Source organism: Embiotoca jacksoni, unplaced genomic scaffold (assembly GCF_022577435.1).
Source record: "Embiotoca jacksoni isolate LCO1_2020_lvr unplaced genomic scaffold, fEmbJac1.0.p SCAF_10, whole genome shotgun sequence".
Lineage (NCBI taxonomy): Eukaryota > Metazoa > Chordata > Actinopteri > Embiotocidae > Embiotoca > Embiotoca jacksoni.
The window spans coordinates 17,536,146-17,557,764 of record NW_027185230.1 but is presented as its reverse complement, the minus strand read 5'-3'; the positions used below and the strand labels follow the sequence as shown (position 1 = coordinate 17,557,764).

The window sequence follows — 21,619 nt, the reverse complement described above, 5'->3', positions numbered from 1 at the left end:
GACATAATATTCAGTCACCACCAGGTGTCATGCTCATACCTACACTTATATTTGAACACAAACTTCAGAGCATCAGTATACAATAATACAACCCACCACTATTTGTTATATTTTGATGTCAAAGAGGCCAATCAACCATGCATTGTTTGTCAGCGGGTTCATGTTTGATGAAGTACATGATTTTAAAGTGATTTATTTTGTTGTTAAACCACTGACGTCACAGTGAATCTCATTCAGAAACATGAACGTGTTCAGGCATCACCCCGCCGTCCTCAACATGTCGTCAGTGAGTTTAATTGTTGTGCTTTTAACATGTTGTTTCAAAAACATGAACAGTGCTTCTGTTTGAGCTCGTGCACTCATGCAGCACGACAGCAGGGTCGGTCTGGTTCACAAAAGCTGTGATGTCAACACTTTTGTGTGCTGTCAAACAAAGTTATCCAACGTGAAACAACAGCTCGACGGGGATTTCCATATTCCATCTGCTTACTTTTTTTTTTTTTTTACTCAATTATGTATTTATTTATTTAAAAGCACATACTCAAATCCTGTACTTAAGTAAAAGTAGCAATACTGCAGTGCAATGTGCAATGTTGCAGCTGAAGTACTGTATATACCTATAATATAAAATAACTATTAACTAAAGGTTAAAGTAAATGTAGTGGACTACAAAGTACAACAAAATAAAGTGGAGTAGAAGTAGATAGTACTATTACAGGAAAGTAAAGTACAAGTACATCAAAATTGTACTTAAGAACAGTATTTCAGGAAAGTTCACGTTCCACCTCAGGTGTTCGCATCCTGGATGGAGGTTCAGCAAATAGGAGCGTTAGTGTCATCATGGATAATTTGTATGTCTGGTATGAAATTAATAAAATGTCTATCAGAAAACAAGTAGGTTCCTTTTCTGTGTCCATGTTAGTTTCCTCAAGAATGTTTTTATGGCTCTAAAAGAGCAAAATATACCAAATATAACTTGACACCCTGTGCGGCCTGCTGCCAATCAAATTGAAGAAGAAGAAAACGGCTGCTGCAGATATACTTGTGTTTGTTTCTGCGTGTATTTGGGTGTCTGTATTAAATAAGGGGGCTCTGTTTTGCTTCCTGTCCCATCATCTCAGGAAGCCACATTCTCGACACGTGATTGGCTCGCGGTGCTCTCATCCCTCCAATCGCGGAGCCGCTTTGGCTCCGCCCGCCAACATCACCAGCATGGCGGAACAGCGAGAGCAGGAATTCCGCCTATGCGCTCGTTGACCGGGTATCACGGATGATGACCATCAGCTGGAGACACATGTCCGTTGCTCAGCGACCAGCGGCGACCCCGAAAGCCAACTAGTCACCTGCGGGCGATTTGGCACCGGCGCGTCCTCCGGTGGATGAGGTGGTCCGCCCCTGATGCTCCGAGTTGGACCGGTGCCTTCCTCTTCTCCGAGTCCTCGCTGGGACGAACCGGGACATGTCCCCCTCGGTGAATTAGTATCCGAAATAAGACGATGGATTTGTTCGAGGCGCTGCGTTTGGACGAGCTGTCCCTCGGTTTGGCAAACTTGTCCATGTTCCCGTACTTTGAAATTGCGCACTACGTCGTGTCCGTCGTGGCCCTGAGAGAGCAGCCAGGTAAGAAGCGCACGGAAAGTTCAAGATCGAAACCAACTCGGGCTGCAGGTTTTTAAACCTTATATTGAAACCTAACGTCACAAAGGAAACGTGTTTTTATTTATTTATTTATTTATTTATTTTATCTTTGCTTCACGTTTGACTTGTTGAAACTTGAGCCGTGACAACAACCCTCCCACCTGACTGCCACGCAGCCACACGCATCTGGCATTTAGAGAAATAGTGCCAACTCATTTTTATTATTAACTTATTTTATTTTATAAAATGCTCATCTGACACAACATTTTTACATTTTCTAATTCCTGGCTGTCAAATGAGAAGATTTGACCTTTTTCTTATATTTCACTCTAAATCTAACGGGAACATTTGGCTCAACATAATAAGACATTTGAAGCACCTCATCTGCTGCAAAGTTTGGATGGGCTTTTCCCTCCATTTTATTTTATTTTTTTTTTTTTTTTGGGGGGGGGCATGTCACGGATTATTTAAATCAGTTAAAACAAACTTAATCAGTAGGCCAATGATTAATGTAAATAATATTTAGTTGGATTAACTTTATTTTGAAAAAGCAGTGGCAGAAAGGGATTCACTGTCATTTTGAAGTGATCAACGATTTGATTAATGATTCACCAAATAAATCAAGTAAGAAGTTGTAAACACCGAAAGTACTGAACGTCATTATGTACTGCAGATGATGGAGATTGTTTTGCGATCAATATGATCTTTTATTGAAATGAAATGAATCTTCCAAGCAAACTCTGTGCAGTTTTAATTAACTAAAAGTAATGATAATAACTGGACATACTTAAGGGCTGACAGCTGAGGCCTGTTTAATAATCTACGTGCTTCAAATTACAAAAATATAATTTATATACTGTCAGTATAATAACCAGCAGTTTCCCTCCGTGTAAACTCCTTGAGTTGTAGTGAACCAGACTAGATGGGGATTATTATTGTAGTTGGAGACGGATGTTACTGAGAGTTGTTGCTCAAGTTTTAACTGACAAACACATAAAAACACACACGGGTATTAATTTGAGTTCAAAAACAACAACAACAACAACAACAACAGCTCCCAAACACAAACGGTTCGCCTCTTCCGCAGCCAATTGTAGCAGCTCAGCCCAAAGATGGGCACTGAGCCATGTTATGTCACTGAGACAGTGGCTGTGAGGACAGGTGGACTTTAACTGCACAGGGAGTTGACTTTCCACACACACACACACACACACACACACACACACACACACACACACACACACACACACACACACACACACATTCAGCCCATTGTAGTTGCTGCTGTAAATCTCCGGTCTATTTTCGAACTTGCCTCGCGAAGCATCTGACCTTTTTCACCCTTTGTCCTCCACCCTCCACTATCTCTCCGAGTAAAGATACACAGAGATCAAAGATATGCGCAAACAATATGCAACAGATCACGGCGAGAAACCCTCATTTTACCAGGTGGAGTAGGTTAATTAGAAAAATAATAATAATAATAATAATGCTATGCATGTTCACTGAAGAAAAGTTTGAAGATAGGTGACAAACAAGTTACAGAGAAAAGTTCAATGAACCCCGAGTAAAGACACAATGTCTTAAAAACACCCAGGAAACTACACCTCCCCCCCAAAAAAGGAAAGGAATGCTATAAACCATTCAAGCCTCCCTTTTTGTCTTCTCCTTCCTGTGTTCAACTCCTTCCTGCTCCGAACTGCTTCTGCAGACGCTCACAAAACTTAACAAGAGGAAATGATTATATAAGCTCCGAATGGGAGAATGCTGAGTTTATTTAACGACGTATTCTCCACAGATGGACAGCTTGCTGGTTTCTCTTCACATGTTTTGTCACGTTATGGAGCTATTTTAAGAACATTACTGCGGATAAACTGTATAGGAAGTAGAAGGACAAGGACATGGAAGGAGGAGGAGGATGGGGGATCCTCTCCTCAAGCCCAAAATAACCAGAGATATTTATTTTTTGTTATCTGGTGCTGCCTGTAATGACAGAAGAGGAACTATAGTTAGAGAGGCTCAGGAGAGGTGTGATTAGGATGGTATCCTTCACAATAAAATCGTTATAATGTTTGGATATGATAATGATAAAAAAAAAAAAAAAAAGTTGGTTTAATGACTGTTTTTGATCAGTGGAACAACTGAACTGTTTCTCAGCCACTAGTCTTATCTCAACATCCCCTTCCTGTGTGTCCATTCGTAAAGATCTGGGTTTGCATGTACGTAAATAAACACCAAGTCTACTAAAATTGGGAGATAACTGACAAATTTGTTGTCATTTAAAATGACTTCACAGGCTAGACTGGTCTTGGATCACAGCAGATATTTTAGTTTAAGCCGGTATTAGCCGACACAAACTCACTAGGTTGAACACTGAGGCCTGGCAACGCTCCAATCGGGTTGTTTCCAGTCATTTGCATCTGAATGGGCATCAAGATTTAGCTCATTTTAAACTACTAGCAGCCTTTAACAAAAAGACATCGACTACCTTACAACTTATTTTGGGCGCCAAAACCGTTGACAGTTTATAAAAGTGTTCGTAGCTTCCGGGTCTGTAAAACGAGGCCGATGCGGAAATGCCTTAAAGTGTAATACCACAGTAGGCCACAAGGGGTCGGCTCTAAAAAGGCTCCATAGACTCCCATTGAACTTCCCTCGTGAAATATAATAGTCAATACATTTTTCATTTGTCTGGCTTTCAGAGAAGCTGTACAACGTTCACGCAAACACGGTTTCTCAACTGTAATCACAGCGGAAAAACAGAAGGTGCGAGTGGAGCCAAGCTAATGTCAGCTGGGTTCAAAGAGACTGATTTCAAGTGAGGGAACGGTCTTTGGTTTGTTTTAATTTGCGGGAGAACTGAGGAAAAACTCTGTCTTCCCGCTGTAGACGGACAGAAAAGGAAAAACAGAATCAAAGAGCAATTGAAGATACGACATGTTACAGCTGCGGAGCAGTTGGCCTGCGTTGCCCAAATTTGACTTGTAAATGTGTCTCCTTTAAATGCAAAACCAGGAGACTGCAAACTCCATCTGGGGAACGGAGTACTTGTAGCCCGGCATGTGTCAAAGCTGTGTATGTGAAATGTAAAAAGTGCATGTTTTTAGCGTTTGGTTTTAGACTTGCAGATTATAATCAGCCGTGTTTTATGATTTGATCTCCTTTCCTGCTACTTCAACCACTCGGGCTCAGACACTGACGACAGCAGGAACTAAAGGTGATGACAGAGCAACAGAGTTTACTGTGTAAGCAATGTGCTGCCGCTGTAAGAGCAAAAGCACCGGCACCGAGGAGGTTTTTTCTAACTTCTTCTTTTTCTAACTGTGCCAACGACCTTTTAACCACAAAAGTTCATTACATCAGATTTTAGGAGCACGCACAGAAATAAAATCGGAAATATTTATGTCTCCTGCGAATACTCTCATGTAGAAACTTTAAAAAGCAGTCGTAAAAAACAAAAACAAAGCGGTGAAGGGAATTACTGCACTGCTAGATGAAAGTGAAAAAGTGAGCCACGCAGAAGGAGGCCAAGGGACTCTGCAGAGGAGGCAGATAGAGCTGTAAATCCTCCAGGTTTACCGATCTCTCTCCAGGACTCTATAATCTGTCTGTAATCCTCAGATTACCAGTTCGGTCCCGTGTGCGGCCACAGTGACTCGGGCAGGTAGCTCAGGGTTCACTCAGAGCTACCTGTCCGAGGTTAAATATGTATATCCTACAGCACGGTGGCAGCATTATGTGGTGGAATCAGACAAGTCATACCTGAATATGTTTGCAAAGGTACCTCGATTTATGCAAAAGAAAATACAAAATCTCAGGATGGTAAATTTCTCAATAAGAAAACACGATGACGGTTTAGGCAAACAATAATTATGCTGAGTCTATTTTTGTTATTGAAGATTAAAGGACATCAAAAGCATCTACAGAGTTGTTCTCATCAGTGTTAGAGGAAGAATTCAGCGCAAGTAAAAAGTAGGTAAACTAATACCACACTGTGAAAAAACTGCAGTACAAGCAAAGTATGGTATTCAAAACCTCACTTCAATAAAAGGATGTATTATCAGCAAAATACACTTAAAGTATCAAAAGTGAAAGTACACACTGCAGTAAGTGCCACGTATCTAAAGATCAGAAAAACACTCCTGTTTTTAGCTTTGTGGTGTTTCCAAGTTAATCCAAGAGGGTATTTAAAACATTTATTTAGTTTAAGAAGTAAGATAATTTTCTCTACTTGTATAAAGGAACATTTGATACTGAAGTTTATCCCCAAAAGAATTCTTATTCAAAATCACCAGATTTGGAAAAACGTGTTTTTCCCTGGATAAGAAAGGTACGAAACATTTTAATCTTGAAAGAAACTACTAACTAAAAGCTGTTAGACAAATTCAGGGTTGTAAAAAGTACAATATTTGCTTCTGAGAGTTAGTAAAGTAGGAGTATGAAATTGCATAAGGTGGAAATACTAATGTAAAGTACAAGTACTTTGAATTTGTCGCTAAGTAACAGGACATGGAGAAATGGACTCCACCACGGGTTCTTTATTCTTCTGGTCCTACAACTCATTTTAAACTCGTGACTGTTTGTGTCATGCAGTTAGCGTGCAAACGATTTAAATTGAAAAAGGAACGCAGTGTTCCTCTTAATCAGGCTGGAACCACGGAGGGAATACTGAGCCACTGAGCATTATCATCAGCCAACTGATCTCATCGCTGTTTGAAACTGTAAATGTCGTCCCTCTCCTCTGCACTTTGAACTGTGAGCCCGGGGTTATGTACTGGAGCTGGGATTGATCCTTTCTGTGTTCCCTCTGTTTGTGAACTCTGAACTAGTTAATATTTACTCAGAGCAAAAGCCCAGATGGCGCGTACGTACGACAGGGGAGAGGCAGACGTATAAAACTCCTCCATCTTCTTCTGAACTGTTACAGATACTCAAGATGAACTGGTTTCTGAAACTAGTCAAGTCTATATTTTACTAATTGTCTGTTTGCCTTTAACTTTAGTGGAGTGACTTGTACAATAATAGTAATCATGTGTTGCAATGCTTATTGCCACGACGAGAGTGTTTGTTACAGCAACAGTGTTCACCGGGTGTTTCCGGGCTTTTCCAGACTCGCATGAGACGGTCTCAATAGGAATGATAATACCTAAAGTATGGAAAATTATACTACACTTAGGGGGCTTAAATAGATCCACTGTAATGTACCTGTGTTCTTGTGCAGGAGCTGTGGAGGTGTCCCGGGTCAGCCCGTTGGCCTGCTGGTTCAGCTCCATGCTCTTCTGTTTTGGAGGAGCAGTGCTGTCTGGGATCATGCTGGCCGAGCCGCCGGTCGCACCTTTGTCCAACAGCACCAGCGTTCTGCTCGCTTCAGTCGTCTGGTAAATATCTGAAAAACACAGTATACAGATAAAGAAATGAACATATGGGAGGAAGCAGGTGGTCGGATTAGTAAGAGGTGCTCTGCAATTTCGAGGTAAAAAAGACACAAACAAGTCATTATCCTTCTCTGCCTTGTTTCTATCCCATGAAGGAAGCGTGAAATGTGGAGGACACCGAGTTAAATAGAGGTTATTGTAGAGTTCCCATCTCCAAACATGACGACTTTGGTTCCCTCTGCTGGTGGCACACATAATTACACCCGTCTCACAAAAACATGCACACTGCCCTCTGCTGGTGGAATCAGGCACTTAACAGCCACTAAAGGGTTGACACCATCCAAAAAAAAAAAAAATCATCTTTTGCTTTGCTTGCTGTTCGGATAGTTCGCACACGGCTACGAATGCGGATATGTGAAACCAACAAGCCATATGTGTGTCCACAGGTACCTCGTGTTTTACTGCCCCATGGACCTGGTGTACTGCTGTGCGGCCCTGCTGCCCCTCAGGCTGGTGCTGTCAGGGATGAAAGAAGTGACGAGGACGTGGAAGGTCCTCGGAGGGGTCACTCAGGCACACGGCAAATACAAGGACAGCCTGCTGGTTATGATCGCTATCGGCTGGGCTAAAGGTCAGTAGGTGATCATGTGCACGTGGATTTAGTTTCTCAGTGACGTCATCCTGTGAGCGTTATATTAAATATTAAAGTAACAATATGTGTTACATATTAATGTGTATCCACCATATGCCTCCTCTCTTCCCTCGCTAGGTGCCGGAGGAGGTCTGATTAGTAACTTTGAGCAGCTCGTTCGAGGTGTATGGAGGCCAGAGACCAATGAGCTCCTGAAAATGTCTTAGTAAGCCTTTTCCTGGGACTCTTTGATCATTTATTACATCAGGGATTCTGTTGTCGCCTCTGCGCTCACCAGATGACATTTTATTGCACTTTGTTTGTGATATTATTTGGTGATATTTTAGGAAATGATTTCACATTTTGGGAAATACAATTTGTTTTACTTTTTCTCAGCCAGGTGGAGTCAATAATCCAAATACCTTCCCCTGAAAAATTAGCTTGGAATTTTTACACTTTTGGTGGTTTTTTTGGCCAGATTTTAACACATTAAACTTGTTTCCAGTTTTTATGATGAACTCAGATATCTGGTTCCAGGTTTCACTTTTTATATTTACCTTCCAGACAAAAAAAATGGGATTAATTTTCTCATGTTAGAGAGTGTAATTTCCTAAAATGTCAAAGTATTCCTTTAAACCAGAGTGGAGGCACTCAATAAAGCAGAAGATATTATACACATATGTGTGGGTAAATATCTCATTAAACATCCTCTCTGTTATCTAAAGGCAACATTAAAATGGATCTAAGTTACTTACTCAAGAGGAAGTACATGCGTACATCTCCATGTGCCTCCAGTTTGGTTTATGTTAGAAAATTTACTCAGAGGCTTGGTTCAAAATCAAACATATCGGACATTTATTCTTGCAAGAAGGAGCAAATACATGCACCCTCAAAGAGAGGTGTAGGGCAGCTTTTATACAGTTGACAAATAATTAACAGTCACCCCCAATTCCTTTGTATCTGCTTTCGTATGGTAATATTGATTAGATTTGCAGGTCACAAGATAAGGACACAGGGGAGTCGTCAATTAGATGTGGAAAGTAAGACAAAAAGGAATCACTTGCAAATAAGAGAGAACCCAAAAGAGACTTTCCGGAGCCACAATGCAAACAAGAGGAAGAAAACAAATCTTTTCTTTCCATCAGTTTATTTCTGCACATAAGAGGTGATGTATGTTTAGTGTAAAGTTATCATCCTCACTGTTGTAGAAATTTTAATTATATATATATATGTATCTTTTCATATATTACCAGATGATAACTGATCTTTTTCCTTGCATGTGTTAAGCCCCACAAAGATCACCCTGATAGGGGCGGTGCTGTTTGCTCTGCAGCAGACCCACTACCTGCCTCTCCAGAAGCACCATCTGATGCTCATTTACACCGTCTTTACCGTCGTCAACAAGGTCAGTGTGGTGGATCTGTTCTCGTTTAAACCTGAAACTGTCACCAGAATATTCAGCCAAGATTATAACGAGTCCGATACGACACCGGAAGGTGCGTTTTGGTCCATTTAACCGCTAACCTAGACAATAAATGCGCTTTCTTTTTTAATAAATTGGATTGACAAATGTCTCGGTGCCACAGCTCCTTCCAAATGTGCGGCGTCTAGTCTTCCAAATGACCTTTCTCCCTCCGCTATCTTTTTGAAGTTTTGGCTGTGGTGACTCACATTAGCTCGGTATTACCCGCAGGGCTGGGGCTTTTGCATCATTTTCATCAGCTTGCATCATCCACTTTTCTCTTCTCTGGGAAACTTGTGCTCTTGACTGAGACACAGATAAATCTACCACGTCTTCTTTCAACTCTCGTTCCGTTAGCTCCCTCCGACTCTGATCTGTCAAATTAGCTGCGAACCATTTCGTCAGATTTAGAGTTTTTCTCCAAACCTGCTATTTATGATGTTGTCTTCTTTATGATGCGAATGATATGCTTCCCCCCCCCATGACATGTAAATATGTGACCCTTTTATTTAGAGTTTTTTGTATGTAAACTACGACACCATCACACAGTTGGTAAGCTTTCTATGAACAGAAGAAATTTGACCTTTAAACCTTTCCAGTGTCATTTTGTACACTGCTCCAAAAAAATAAAGGGAACACTTAAACAACATCCTAGATCTCAATGAATGAAATATTCCAGTTGAAAATCTTTATTCATTACATAGTGGAATGTGTTGAGAACAAAATAACATAAGAATGATAAATGGAAATCAAAATCATTATCCATGGAGGTCTGGATTCAGAATCATACTCAAAATAAAAGTGGAAAAATCAGACCACAGGCTGATCCAACTTCTGTGGAAATTCCTCAAGACAAGTCCAAATGAGTCTCAGTAGTGTGTGTGTCCTCCACGTGCCTGTATCACTCCCTACAACGCCTGGGCATGCTCCTGATGAGACCACGGATGTTCTCCTGAGGGATCTCCTCCCAGACCTGGATCAAAGCATCAGTCAACTCCTGGACAGTCTGCGGTGGATGTGGCGTCGGTGGACGGAACGAGACACGATGTCCCAGATGTGCTGGATTGGATTCAGGTCTGGGGAACGGGCAGGCCTCTGGCTAGCACATGGAGGGCTGTGCGGCCCTCCAAAGAAATGCCTCCCCAGACCATCGCCAAACCGGTCACGCTGGAGGATGTTGCAGGCAGCAGAACGTTCTCCACGGCGTCTCCAGACTCCGTCACGTCTGTCACATGTGCTCAGTGTGAACCTGCTCTCATCCGTGAAGAGCACAGGGCGCCGACGGAGAAGCTGCCGATCTCGGTGTTCTCTGGCAAAGTCCGATCGCCCCGCACGGTGTTGGGCTGTAAGCACAGGCCCCACTTGTGGACGTCGGGCCCTCGTACCGCCCTCATGGAGTCTGTTTCTGACAGTTTCAGCAGAAACATGCACATTAGTGGCCTGCTGGAGGTCATTTTGTAGGGCTCTGGCAGCGCTCCTCCTGTTCCTCCTTGCACAAAGGAGCAGATAGCGGTCCCGCTGCTGGGTTGTTGTCCTCCTACGGCCCCCTCCATGTCTCCTGGTGTACCGGCCTGTCTCCCGGTATGTCCTCTGTGCTCTCGACACTGTGCTGACAGACACGGCAAACCTTCTCGCCACAGTGTGCATTGATGTGCCATCCTGGATGAGCTGCACTACCTGAACAACTTCTGTGGGTTGGAGACACCTCATGCTACCTCTAGTGGTGAGGACACTGGCAAAATGCAAAAGGGACCAAAAATCATCCAGAAAGGACGAGGACAGAGAAATGGTCTGTGGTCACCACCTGCAGAACCGTTCCTTTACAGGGGTTGTCTTCATAATTGCCTCATTTCCACCTGTTGTCTGTTCCATTTGTACAACAGCAGGTGAAACTGATCCACAATCAGTGTTGATCCTAACTGGACAGGTTGATTTCCCAGAAGTGGGATTGACTTGGAGTTACATTGTGTTGTTTAAGTGTTCCCTTTATTTTTTGGAGCAGTGTATTGGTAATTCAGACTTAAAACTCATCATGTGATGTTCGAGGTCAGAAGTCAAACTTTTGCTTATATACAGTACACACCCAGCAGATATTAGCATTAGCAACATTAGCATTAATTTGATGTTTTCTGGCCAATTTATTAAAAGCCGATATTCACCACGCCTTTTTTCCTCTTTTTGGAGGAAATATTTGGTTCCATAACTAATAAATGCTCCACTATGTTTACTGGCGAGCAGCTTTTAAAGTTAACTTGCTGAAAACAGGCGCCTGCTGTGGACGATAATAACACTGATGAGAGCAACAAAAAGTGTCTGAAAATGAAAACCATAAATGGAAGGGTTGTAAAATGTTCAGAAGAGTAGGATGAGGGGTGATAATGTTCTCTCTCCTATACAAATAGTCATGTAATCCATTGTTAATATAAGAACACTGATTATAGATGGTATGGTGAGGGAATGAGACACTCGCACAGTTTGGAAATGATGGAACATCTTCTCTTCTAAACACAAAATGTCTCCCTCATATTCAAGCCTACGTCCTGACACATTCATCTTCTGTTTTTCAGTCGAGGATGATGCTGACCGGCTCCTCCACCTCGCCCTTCGCCACCATTGAGTCGGCCCTCTACAAGACCCTCTTCACCGGCTACTCCCCTTACGCCGCCCTCACCGGTGAAGTCAAGCAGGCGTGTATCGTCGACGGCGCGACAAACGGGGCGGCCTCTACCGCCGCAAGCAAAGACTCCGATGAGAACGGATCAGCGGGGCGGCAGATTTCTCCAGCCGACAGACAAAGTCGCTCGCTCAAAGCCAAAGAGGAGTCAAAGAACGCAACGACAACAAAGTACAAGAAGACCGACTAGTCAGCCTTCGCCCCCGTAGCGCCTTTTCACCTCTAAGCAGGGTTGTGGAGTCACTTATGATTCAGATTTGTCATGTCAGGAGTTTACTTAAACTTTCTCCTCTATTTTTATTTTTTATTTTTTTTGAATTCAGAAATACATTTTCGTCCAATGGGCTAAAAGGCTTTTCTTTTTCTTTTCTTATTTTTGCATTTCTTCAAATGCAATTTCAAGCTGAAATAGATTTTCAACAAGAGCCTCCACCCAAGCCTTCACCTTATTCGGGGATAATCACCCCATCCTTAAGGTACTGTAATATGTATGTTGTTGGATGTGAGCATCATACAATCCTCGGGCTGATTGCACACTTGCAGTACAAAGTGTAGCTTCATTTTTAATATATATTTATACTGAGAACAGAGTTCATGATTAGATTTCTGGGTTTTGGGACCAGTGTTTTGTACCTGCTGATCTACGAATGTATAATTTTCTTTCTGTACATATTCTGCTTCATGTAAATGCTGAATTTCTTACTCTGAAATGGTCACATTTTTAAAGAGAAAATATATTCTACGAGAATTAGATATTCTATTTATGCTAAATAATTGCACTCTTGAATGTAGAACATTTTGAAACGGATCATTGTTTCTTTGGGGAATGCTTTGAATGACAAGTGAAAGAAAGCACGTGAATAAACAGGTACAAATGTCCAAAAAAATGTGTTCTTGTGATTTCTATCATCTGGTTTTATGAGATGGATTTGTACCGTTCAATAAACATGAATGTAACGCATGTCACTTTGAATCCATTTAAAAAATGTGCATGTCCCTGAAAGAAAGCTCATTAATGCAGCATCAAACATTATGCTGCTCTTTCAGCTACATTTGTTCACAGTATCATGTGTCAAAGAATAAACGATAACTATTTTAACTGCCTGTAAGTTGATAGAAAGGAGCGCAGCGTCCAGAAGTCCCCCCTCCCCCCTTTCTACCCCCCTATAGGCTGAAACATTGCATCAGTATAACATCAGCACCTGATTGATACCTCAACCTCTTTAAAAAGCTGCTGGAGAGAGATCCTCCAAATCCCCCTCAATTCTCATCCATGTACCCTCAGACGGCGGAGAAGCCCCCTGTGAATACAAATTAAAAACAGAGGGTGGGTGTCGAGGAGAAAAGGGAAGACGTTCAAAGACGATCAAAAGCGATACTGGTGGAGATGATGTACCTGCCTTTAAAACACCCCGAGTCCACACACGTCAGCTGTACGCATGTCAATTACAGGCGTGTATCTCAAGGAGTGTTTGCTGTGAAACTGCTCGGCGTTGATCTTTCTGACTCTAATGATGAACTGTGTGACCTGGAAAACTGAGAGACACATTAATAAGCTGCTGTTTTCCTTAATGCTGCCTTTTATGACAAGAAGGCAGGTGACATGACAACAGCTCAGAGCCTGAATGTTCCCAGGCAATTCTCTTAATGAGGTTCAGACCTGTGTGACCCCCCCACCACAATTACTCACTGAACTGAGCAGCCCCCCCACCGTCGAGCCTCTGCTCCTCTCGCCTCGCCCCCTCGCTCCCTGCACTTCACCTGCCCTGCAGCACATCTCCTCGGCCTCGTTTTTATCCCCTCACTTCTGCCTGATTTCCATGTGTCAGGTGCAGAAAATTAATCCTTAAATGTGGGCACACAAGCTGACACATTCAAATTGTCTGCACGAGGCACTCACCAACTCACATACGTGACTTTGGACCAGAAATAAAGGTCACAAAGGATTTGGCACACTGTGGTTGAGTAATAGCCTCTCTTCAAACACACACACACACAAACACCTCGACACAATGGAAGGATGCTGTCAGCACAAACATTCCTACACACATTTGGACGCACTTTGATAACCAAGTAAAGGTTGGGGACATACCAAGGCACGCTTCCCACAAATAAACCAACAACAGAGCTGCAAACAGACGGCCAGGCAAATATATATTTGGAAGCCACCAGGGTACGTCTGACCCGGTCATCCTGAGTCTGTGACCTGGTTTATCCTTATTTAGGATAAGTTTCCAGATGTTCTACAGGCCTATTGTCCTTGAAAAGAAGCCCGATATACCTTATTTGTCTGAACCATGAACCCCCTCTGCTGTAAAAACACATCACTGAACCACACGGTTGCTCCGGCTGATTATTTCCTTAATTACCTTGCACACGGGCTCTGCAGTTCATTTTGAAGCAATCCCACATTCACCACTCTGCTGCGTTAAATACTCCCAAGTGCACCAAATCTGCCGCTGTTAACACTCCCCAACAAATTAGAAATGAAACTGTTTTGTTCTTTTCATTGGATTTGCTGTCACTCAAAAAAAAAAAAAAAAAAAAAAAAATTAATGTTCATTGACTCATTTATTTCCCCCTTTTTAGAATTTTGGCCGAAAATATTAATAATTGTGTGGAGCTCTTTTATGTTAATCGGTGATGTCATGCAGAGAAGCAAATCTACAGAAGGTGTAATAAAAGCCCAGAAGGTTTCCATTTTATGTCTTAGACTCCCAGTGGTGAAGCTATAAACACTTGAGGTGTCTCAACGTCCACTGCTGCCTAGAGGACAGCGTTTCTGCTGATGAAAGGTGCAGGACAGGTGATTACCACTTGGTGGCGTGAGGAGGCGTCATGTCCTGATGGCCTGATGCCTGGGAACTGACAGGCTGGCCAGCAGCTGCAGGCAAGAAAGGATGGGGACAGGAGGGGACCCTCTTTGCAGAGCCAATGGTGGCTGCTTGCATGTGTGAGGGTGTGTGGTCTGGTTTAGCTGTGCTTGTGAGGATAGACTGTAGATATGGCACTAGTCTTGTGAGGACATTTTGGACTATGGGGACAGTTTGGTGGACAGAAGGGCTGATTTCATGGATAATGGTGGAAGACTCCCATTATAGGTACCCAAAGACTTCAAATTGTTGTCCAGATGTTTTAAAAGTGAAGTCGAAATTATAAAAAAATTATCAACAGCAAAGATGTTTCTGAGTGTATCCTTATCCACGATAAAGACATGGACTGTATTTTTTAGGTTTGAGCTGTGGTTAGTTTGGTTGCCAGTTACAGTCACGACATTACAAAAGAAAAATCCTCGAAATTAAGACAAAACCAGCCAACTTTCATTTAGATATGTGTGTGTGTGTGTGTGTGTGTGTGTGTGTGTGTGTGTGTGTGTCTCTGTGCCGATGCATGTGCATGTGACATGTAGAGTCGCAACAAAGGCTGAGTCCATCAAAAAGGCACAAAGAGCTTAGAGGCACAAACGCACACATACACACACACACACACACGCACACACGCGCACACACACACACACACACACACACACACACACACACACACACACACACACACACACACGCACACGCACACACTCACACCTCTGCTGTCAGTGCATAGCATTTGATTCACTCACTAAGCACTTTAGTAGGACCACCACACGTACTGGGCAGCGCCTCCCATTGTTCTCAAAACAGCCTCAGTTCTTCATGACATGAATTCCACACGATGTTGGAAACATTCCTGAGAGATTCTTGTCCACTTCACACAATTTGTCAGCTGCACATTGAAGCTCCAAATGACCTGTTCTACGACGTCCCAAAGAAGTCACATTCGATTCAGATCTGTGACTGTGGAGGCGGCAGAAGGAAAAAAACGAACTCATTGTCTTGTTCTTTAAAACGTTCTGAGCTGACTTTTGCTTTGTGACACGTTATTATACTTGAAGTCACCGTTAGAAGAAAATAGTGAGCCATAAAGGGATGCACAAGGCAGTGGCTTTCAAACAGTGACTGATTGGTATAAAAAGGACCAAAGTGGGCCCAGAAAAGATTCCCCCACACCATTACACCACTACCAGCCGGGCCTTTTGACACGAGGCACGCTGGGTTCATGGGTTTCATGCTGCTGATGCCAAATTCTGACCCGACCATCTGCAGCCTCAGCAGAAATCAAGATCCATCAGATCAGTTCTACAGTTTTCCAAATCTTCAACTATCTTTTTAGAAGACAGTCTTGATGTCCATAAATAAGGGTATTTGTTGCACATCTGTTCTCTTGAGGTTCTCCCTGGTGCTCTACCAGGAACGGGCTGCTGTGTCTTTAAGGAGTGTTGAGGAGTGACCTCTCTTCTGATTGGCTGACTCTTCTGAGCGACACACCTCCAGGTCGGCCACAGGTTTTCTTTGGTCTCCTAGCTTGCAAATTCAACGGCTAGAATGACCGCTCGGTGTCTACTTTCGCATCACAGTTGGACAGTTGAGCCGTGCTGAAGGCGGACATATGCCATTAGCGTGACTTTATGACATCACAAACTTATGGAGGACCAAACGAGACAGTTGCTAAGGACAATGGACTGAGCATTTGGGCACTCTCAGTAGTTATAGCACCTAGACCTGCATTTATACAATACAGAACCTTTAAATCCACTCAGTTACGCATGTCATTGATGCCGTGCCCTACCATTCCTCCCCTGACTCAATGAAAACGACTGTGAAAGTGTTAAAGTAGCTGCAATCTCCTGGCTGGTGGCTGTGCACCTGCTCCGACTCAGTGGTGTCTGAACGTGACGTCACTGGCTGAACATTGCTCGGGCCTCTTACCACATACTGACATGATCTCCAGGGGGAGCGTGTGCACCAGCTCCCTCCTGAGCTGGCGTTTGCCGTGGATGACATATCAATTAAAGAGATAACAACTAATGCAATAAAAAGTTTCTATAGGTGCTGCAAAGCAGCAAAGGAATTCATTATTTTTCACTGATAACTTCTTCCTTATGGGATTTTTTTTTTTTTTTTTTTTTAATGATCAAAGTTAGTGTTTTTTAATCCAACAGTTTTGACAAATGACTCTGCGGGTGATGCAATCAAACTCATTATCTTTTCAAGTGAGATGAAAGTAAGGAGAGAAGTGCTCGGGACCACACAGGAAAAGACTCGGGAAGTTAGGGAGAAGGAAGGAGAAAGGCAGATAGAGGGCAAGAAAACTAATAGGGAGAGGGGAATATTAACCGGAGCTGAGAAAGAGGAAGGGAGAGTAAGAAAGATGTGGGCACCTTGTAGGAATGAGGAGTCTCATCATGACATGTCTCTTTTTCTCTCCGGTTCACACTCGCTCACACAGAGACACACAGACAGACAGACAGACAGACACACACACACACACACACACACATACACAGAGATGCAAACAGAGACGTCTCTTCATGGAGCTCTAACCGAACGCCGAACGAAACAGCCTACATCTTCCACCATTCAAGATCTGACTTGTAAAGAACAGCTGCAAGGAGAATGCCAAAAAATGAAGCTACTGTAATGTGACTAGCTCGCCGGCTGTGTGCGTGTTTGTGTGCAACAGAAAAACAGAAACACTGAAGAATGAGAGTTTTTCCAGACCAAAAAATAAATAAATGAGTGTTAGCTTATTATGTGGATTATTTTCACTGATAAGCTCACCAAACATAATGTTTGTTTATAGTTGACCAGACGTTTGGAGAGGCAATGTGGTTTTATTTCATGTACTGCCACTGAATCTCACTTTAAAGTGATTTTTTTTTTTTTTTTTTTTTTTTTATATATATGAATACAGAATTCCTGTCTATTTAAAACAAGTTATCCTTCAACTTAAATTTAAATTTCTTTGATTTAAAATATATATATATATATATATATATATATACACTATATTTTAGCCTGTTGATAGGCTGCATTAACCTCATCTGTACTTTTGCTTTTAGCATCTAAAGCTACACTGACAACAACTAAAGACAGCTGTAATAGAAGGGAAAGACTTATTGGTAGTAAAAGGCAATTAACATGATATTTGCAGCTTGTTGATTATATTATTGGCAATATGTTAACTTTGAGGACGCTATCGACTTTATAGATGGTCAACTGACACTTGAAGCAGGTGCAGTGCACTTTTCAGAAGGGAAAACCTGTTGTGCTGTTCTGTCTCTCTTTATAAGATATAAACTTATCTCGTGCGTAAGTTAATTAAAACGTGCGCACGATTTGGTATCTCGTGCCCACAATTACATTTTTTCTCTCTCAATGACTCCTCCGGGGCTCCGTACGTGCTTCTTATAAGAGCTCATGAATCTCTGTGGATGAGGATACATGCGAGGTGTCTGGATGGTAGCTTTGCCAAATACCAACATTTCAATGCTCACAATATCTTTGTTTTATTTGTGGCCTTAGTTTTATAATATTAAATGAAGAGTTAACCTGTGGCAAGACGCAGTTTTGAATACTATTAGGGTCTTTGAAAGCTGATATCAGGCTATAGATGGTTAACATCCCTCATCTGAGGTATAAGCAAGTAGATTCAGGAGACGTGTTGGTACCCGTTTATATAACTGATCCAGATTTGAAACTGGACAAACTGCACCCGGTAGCAGGCCACAGGAAAACCTACATTGCAGCTTCTGGTGGTCGTAGTACTTATGACGGGAGCAAAGCAGGAAGTCAGGTGAGGTAGTATAAAGAGGGACAGAGTCCACACAGGCAGGAGGCCGTTGACCGTTGGTGTTTATGATCGTTACCATCGTGATGCATGTTGCTGACGCTGTCACTGAACCCGTTGTAGGTTTAGTAGGCCGCTATGTACAATAACCAGCCATTCAGTAGTGTAACAGTCAAACCGGGTGGACATCACATCGCTGCTACAAATCTATATAAATCTGCTGCTTCGGAGCATTTGTTTTTCTGACATTTTGTTGATTTCACAAACTTGTGGTCACATGTCATCCTCTTCACTTTTAACTGGGATGTTCTTCTGCTCTCTTACTGGTTCCTGTTCCACCGTGGAAACGAGGCAGGCTCGGGGTGTACGCTCCTCTTTTGTTCTCTTCTGCATTTTCTGTTCACATGAGCATGCCAGTAGTTTGGTACATGGTGTGCTTCAGTCACTCCCCCTCCTCTTTCTTTCCTCCTCCTCTTCTTTTCTTCTTTCACTGAGGAGGCAGATGGCGTTTACTGTTGGTTATTTTCCCTTTCATGAAGGACCTACTGGATATTCTTAGCCCAGGGTCGGTATGGGGTAATGTGACCTTGCTAAAGCAATAGAAGTGGAGTTACCATGGGATAACTATACCCGACAGCAGGTTATTTACTACAGGACGGATGTCCATGAGGTGCATCACCTCGTAGAAAAAAAAGGCCAAAGTTGTGTGGTCCACTTCTGTTTTGTTGTGTGGGCTCAGTTCATATTTCCCATTGTTGCTCTTCTCCCTTTCACTCCACGAGTCTGCTTTATTTCCTTCTACTAATCTGCTGTTTATCTTCCTCCCTCTTTCCCTTCTTCTCTCTCCCTCGTCCTCCCCTACCTATCCCTCGCTCACATCCTGGGGGACCCTGGTTTCACCATCGTTGCCCCTCCCCTGCTCACCACTTGGCCCCTCCTGTATGCAAAGCGGGTGTCAGCCAGGACAAGGAGGAAAGCACTACCTCACAAAGAAGGCGACAGGGTCTTGGGGGCAAAAACACACACAAACACACACACACACACACACACACACACACACACACACACACACACACACACACACACACACACACTGCAGTCTCCTTCTGTCTCTGCTGTGTGCTCTCTATCTACATGCATATGCACTTCACACATATGTGCTCCCTTTCTTTCACTCACACATGCAAACACAAACTGACACACACACACACACACACACACACACACACACACACACACACACACACACACACACACACACACACACACACACACACACACACACCTCCTGTGGGCTGGGCTGGGTTGGGGCTGGGGACAGGGAGAGCTGGAGCTGTCTGTCTGTCTGTCATTAGTATTCCAGCAGGAGGCTCCTGGCCCGGCCAGACATCTGAGCGGAGCAGCCGCAGCAGATAAAGAAGAAGCCATTAATCCACGGAAGATTACCAGGACTGATACTTTATCCCACCGTAATACAGCAATGCAACCAGACTCATTCCATTTACAATGCCGTCACAGGAAGAAAGAGCGAAAGAGGAGGTGGAGAGGGAGGTTGGGGCGAGCTCACCTTGTGGATGGAAAGATGGCAAAACGCACAGAAAGCCAGCTTCCCATCTTTTACTCTCGTGATTTGAATTCCCTCTTTGATGGAGCAGGGGTTGGGCACACGTGCCAGCGTTATGTGTGTGGTCGCGCATTTGATGTGGAGATGTTTTGAATTCAGAATGGGTCACCCCCCTCAGTCGGTGTGCCACAGATGGCCACTGTTTCAGAAATCAAAGTTGGTCCAAAGAACAGCTGGCTGTCTATCCTGCGCCATGCTGCGCCTGTTTAAATCTAATATCCTTAATAAGTGTGTTTGTATGGGTCCATGCATGTGTGTGCCTGATTAACCCCCCCACCCCCCACCCCACTTTCCTCCCCTAAAAAAAAATCACCAACTAAACCCCACTGGAAGAACCTCACACCAAAATGTCTACCACCTTTTTTTTCTGAGGTTAGAGTTCAGACCTACAGTTGAAACCATCAGTCATGTGATAAGAATATCAGCACAGCCTGGAGAACATGATACAATAAAGTCAAGCCGAGAGCGATACTGTGAAACAAAGAGGAGAGGAACAACAGCACGGCAGATGCAGGAGATTAGATTGGAGTTCGATTTATACACGCTAACTGATAAAGTCCAGTCATGGTTGGGATTTCCAGATGATGAAACAAAACCAGGAGGCGGAAGAAGAAAAGGGACTGTTGACTCAACAAGCAGTGGTGACAGATGAGCCGAGGAGAGGAGGAGCCAGATAAAGGAGACAAAGGGATCCTGGGCCAGCGAGGAGGAAGCAATGAAACATTCAGTAGACACAGAAAGAAAGATGAAGGTGCAGGAGGGAAGGAGGAAAGATAGTGAGAGCAGGGTGTCCACTGCTGCTACAGTGCTGAGCTCATGTGTCCTGCAAAAATCCAATCCTTCAGACTTGGCAGATAGTGTTACCATGAGAACAGCAGTGGGGTTATTGTGAGGAGAGAGAGTGAGGAAGTGAAAGAGAGCGAGAGAGAGAAGGGGAAAGGCCAGACTTGCTCCAGCAACCATCTGTTACTCCAGCTTACCCTGGCGCAGAGACCAACCCTGCCTCTGGAAAGGAATGCAGAGGTCCAACCACGAGGAAGGCTGCAGCAAAACAGGCCCAACACTCAACACTCCTGTAACCAAGAAACAACAACTCATCGATCTTTCTGGCTTTTCTGTTCTTCGAGCAACAGAAAGCAAACTTTTAATTTTATAGCACAAAAAAAAGAAGTACTTTATATGAAGAATGAAAAAAAGAGGGACAGAAGAGGATGATATATATATATATATATATATATATATATATACACCATAGAAGATGCGTGAACAGCCAATTAAGTAAATATTTACTGGTTAAATGGGTTTTAGGAAGCTTTTTTTCAAACATCTACTCTTATTTTGCTTCTACAGAGCTGAATAGCTACAGATGAAAGAAACATTTCTACCATGAGAGATGGATTTTATGCTCTGCATGAAGCCCGGTGGACTTGTAGACGAGAGGCACGAAACTACCATTCCTAGTATTTTCTGGAGGAAATGCAATGACCAAATAAAATGGTATCTTTTAGCTTCTAAACCACATGAAATGTCACACCTATCACAAACTGCAAAA

At 43.0% G+C, this 21,619-nt stretch overlaps 1 protein-coding gene across 1 annotated transcript; it reads left to right on the top strand.

Moving 5' to 3' along the window:
- Positions 1-1,188: 1,188 nt before the first annotated feature.
- On the top strand, positions 1,189-12,667 carry tmem38b (transmembrane protein 38B). Its single transcript, XM_069171160.1, has 6 exons — positions 1,189-1,620; positions 6,860-7,016; positions 7,460-7,644; positions 7,783-7,870; positions 8,932-9,049; positions 11,674-12,667. The coding sequence occupies exons 1-6, from the start codon at positions 1,497-1,499 to the stop codon at positions 11,968-11,970; spliced, it is 969 nt and encodes a 322-aa protein (XP_069027261.1). The 5' UTR covers positions 1,189-1,496; the 3' UTR covers positions 11,971-12,667.
- The last annotated feature ends 8,952 nt before the right edge of the window (positions 12,668-21,619 follow it).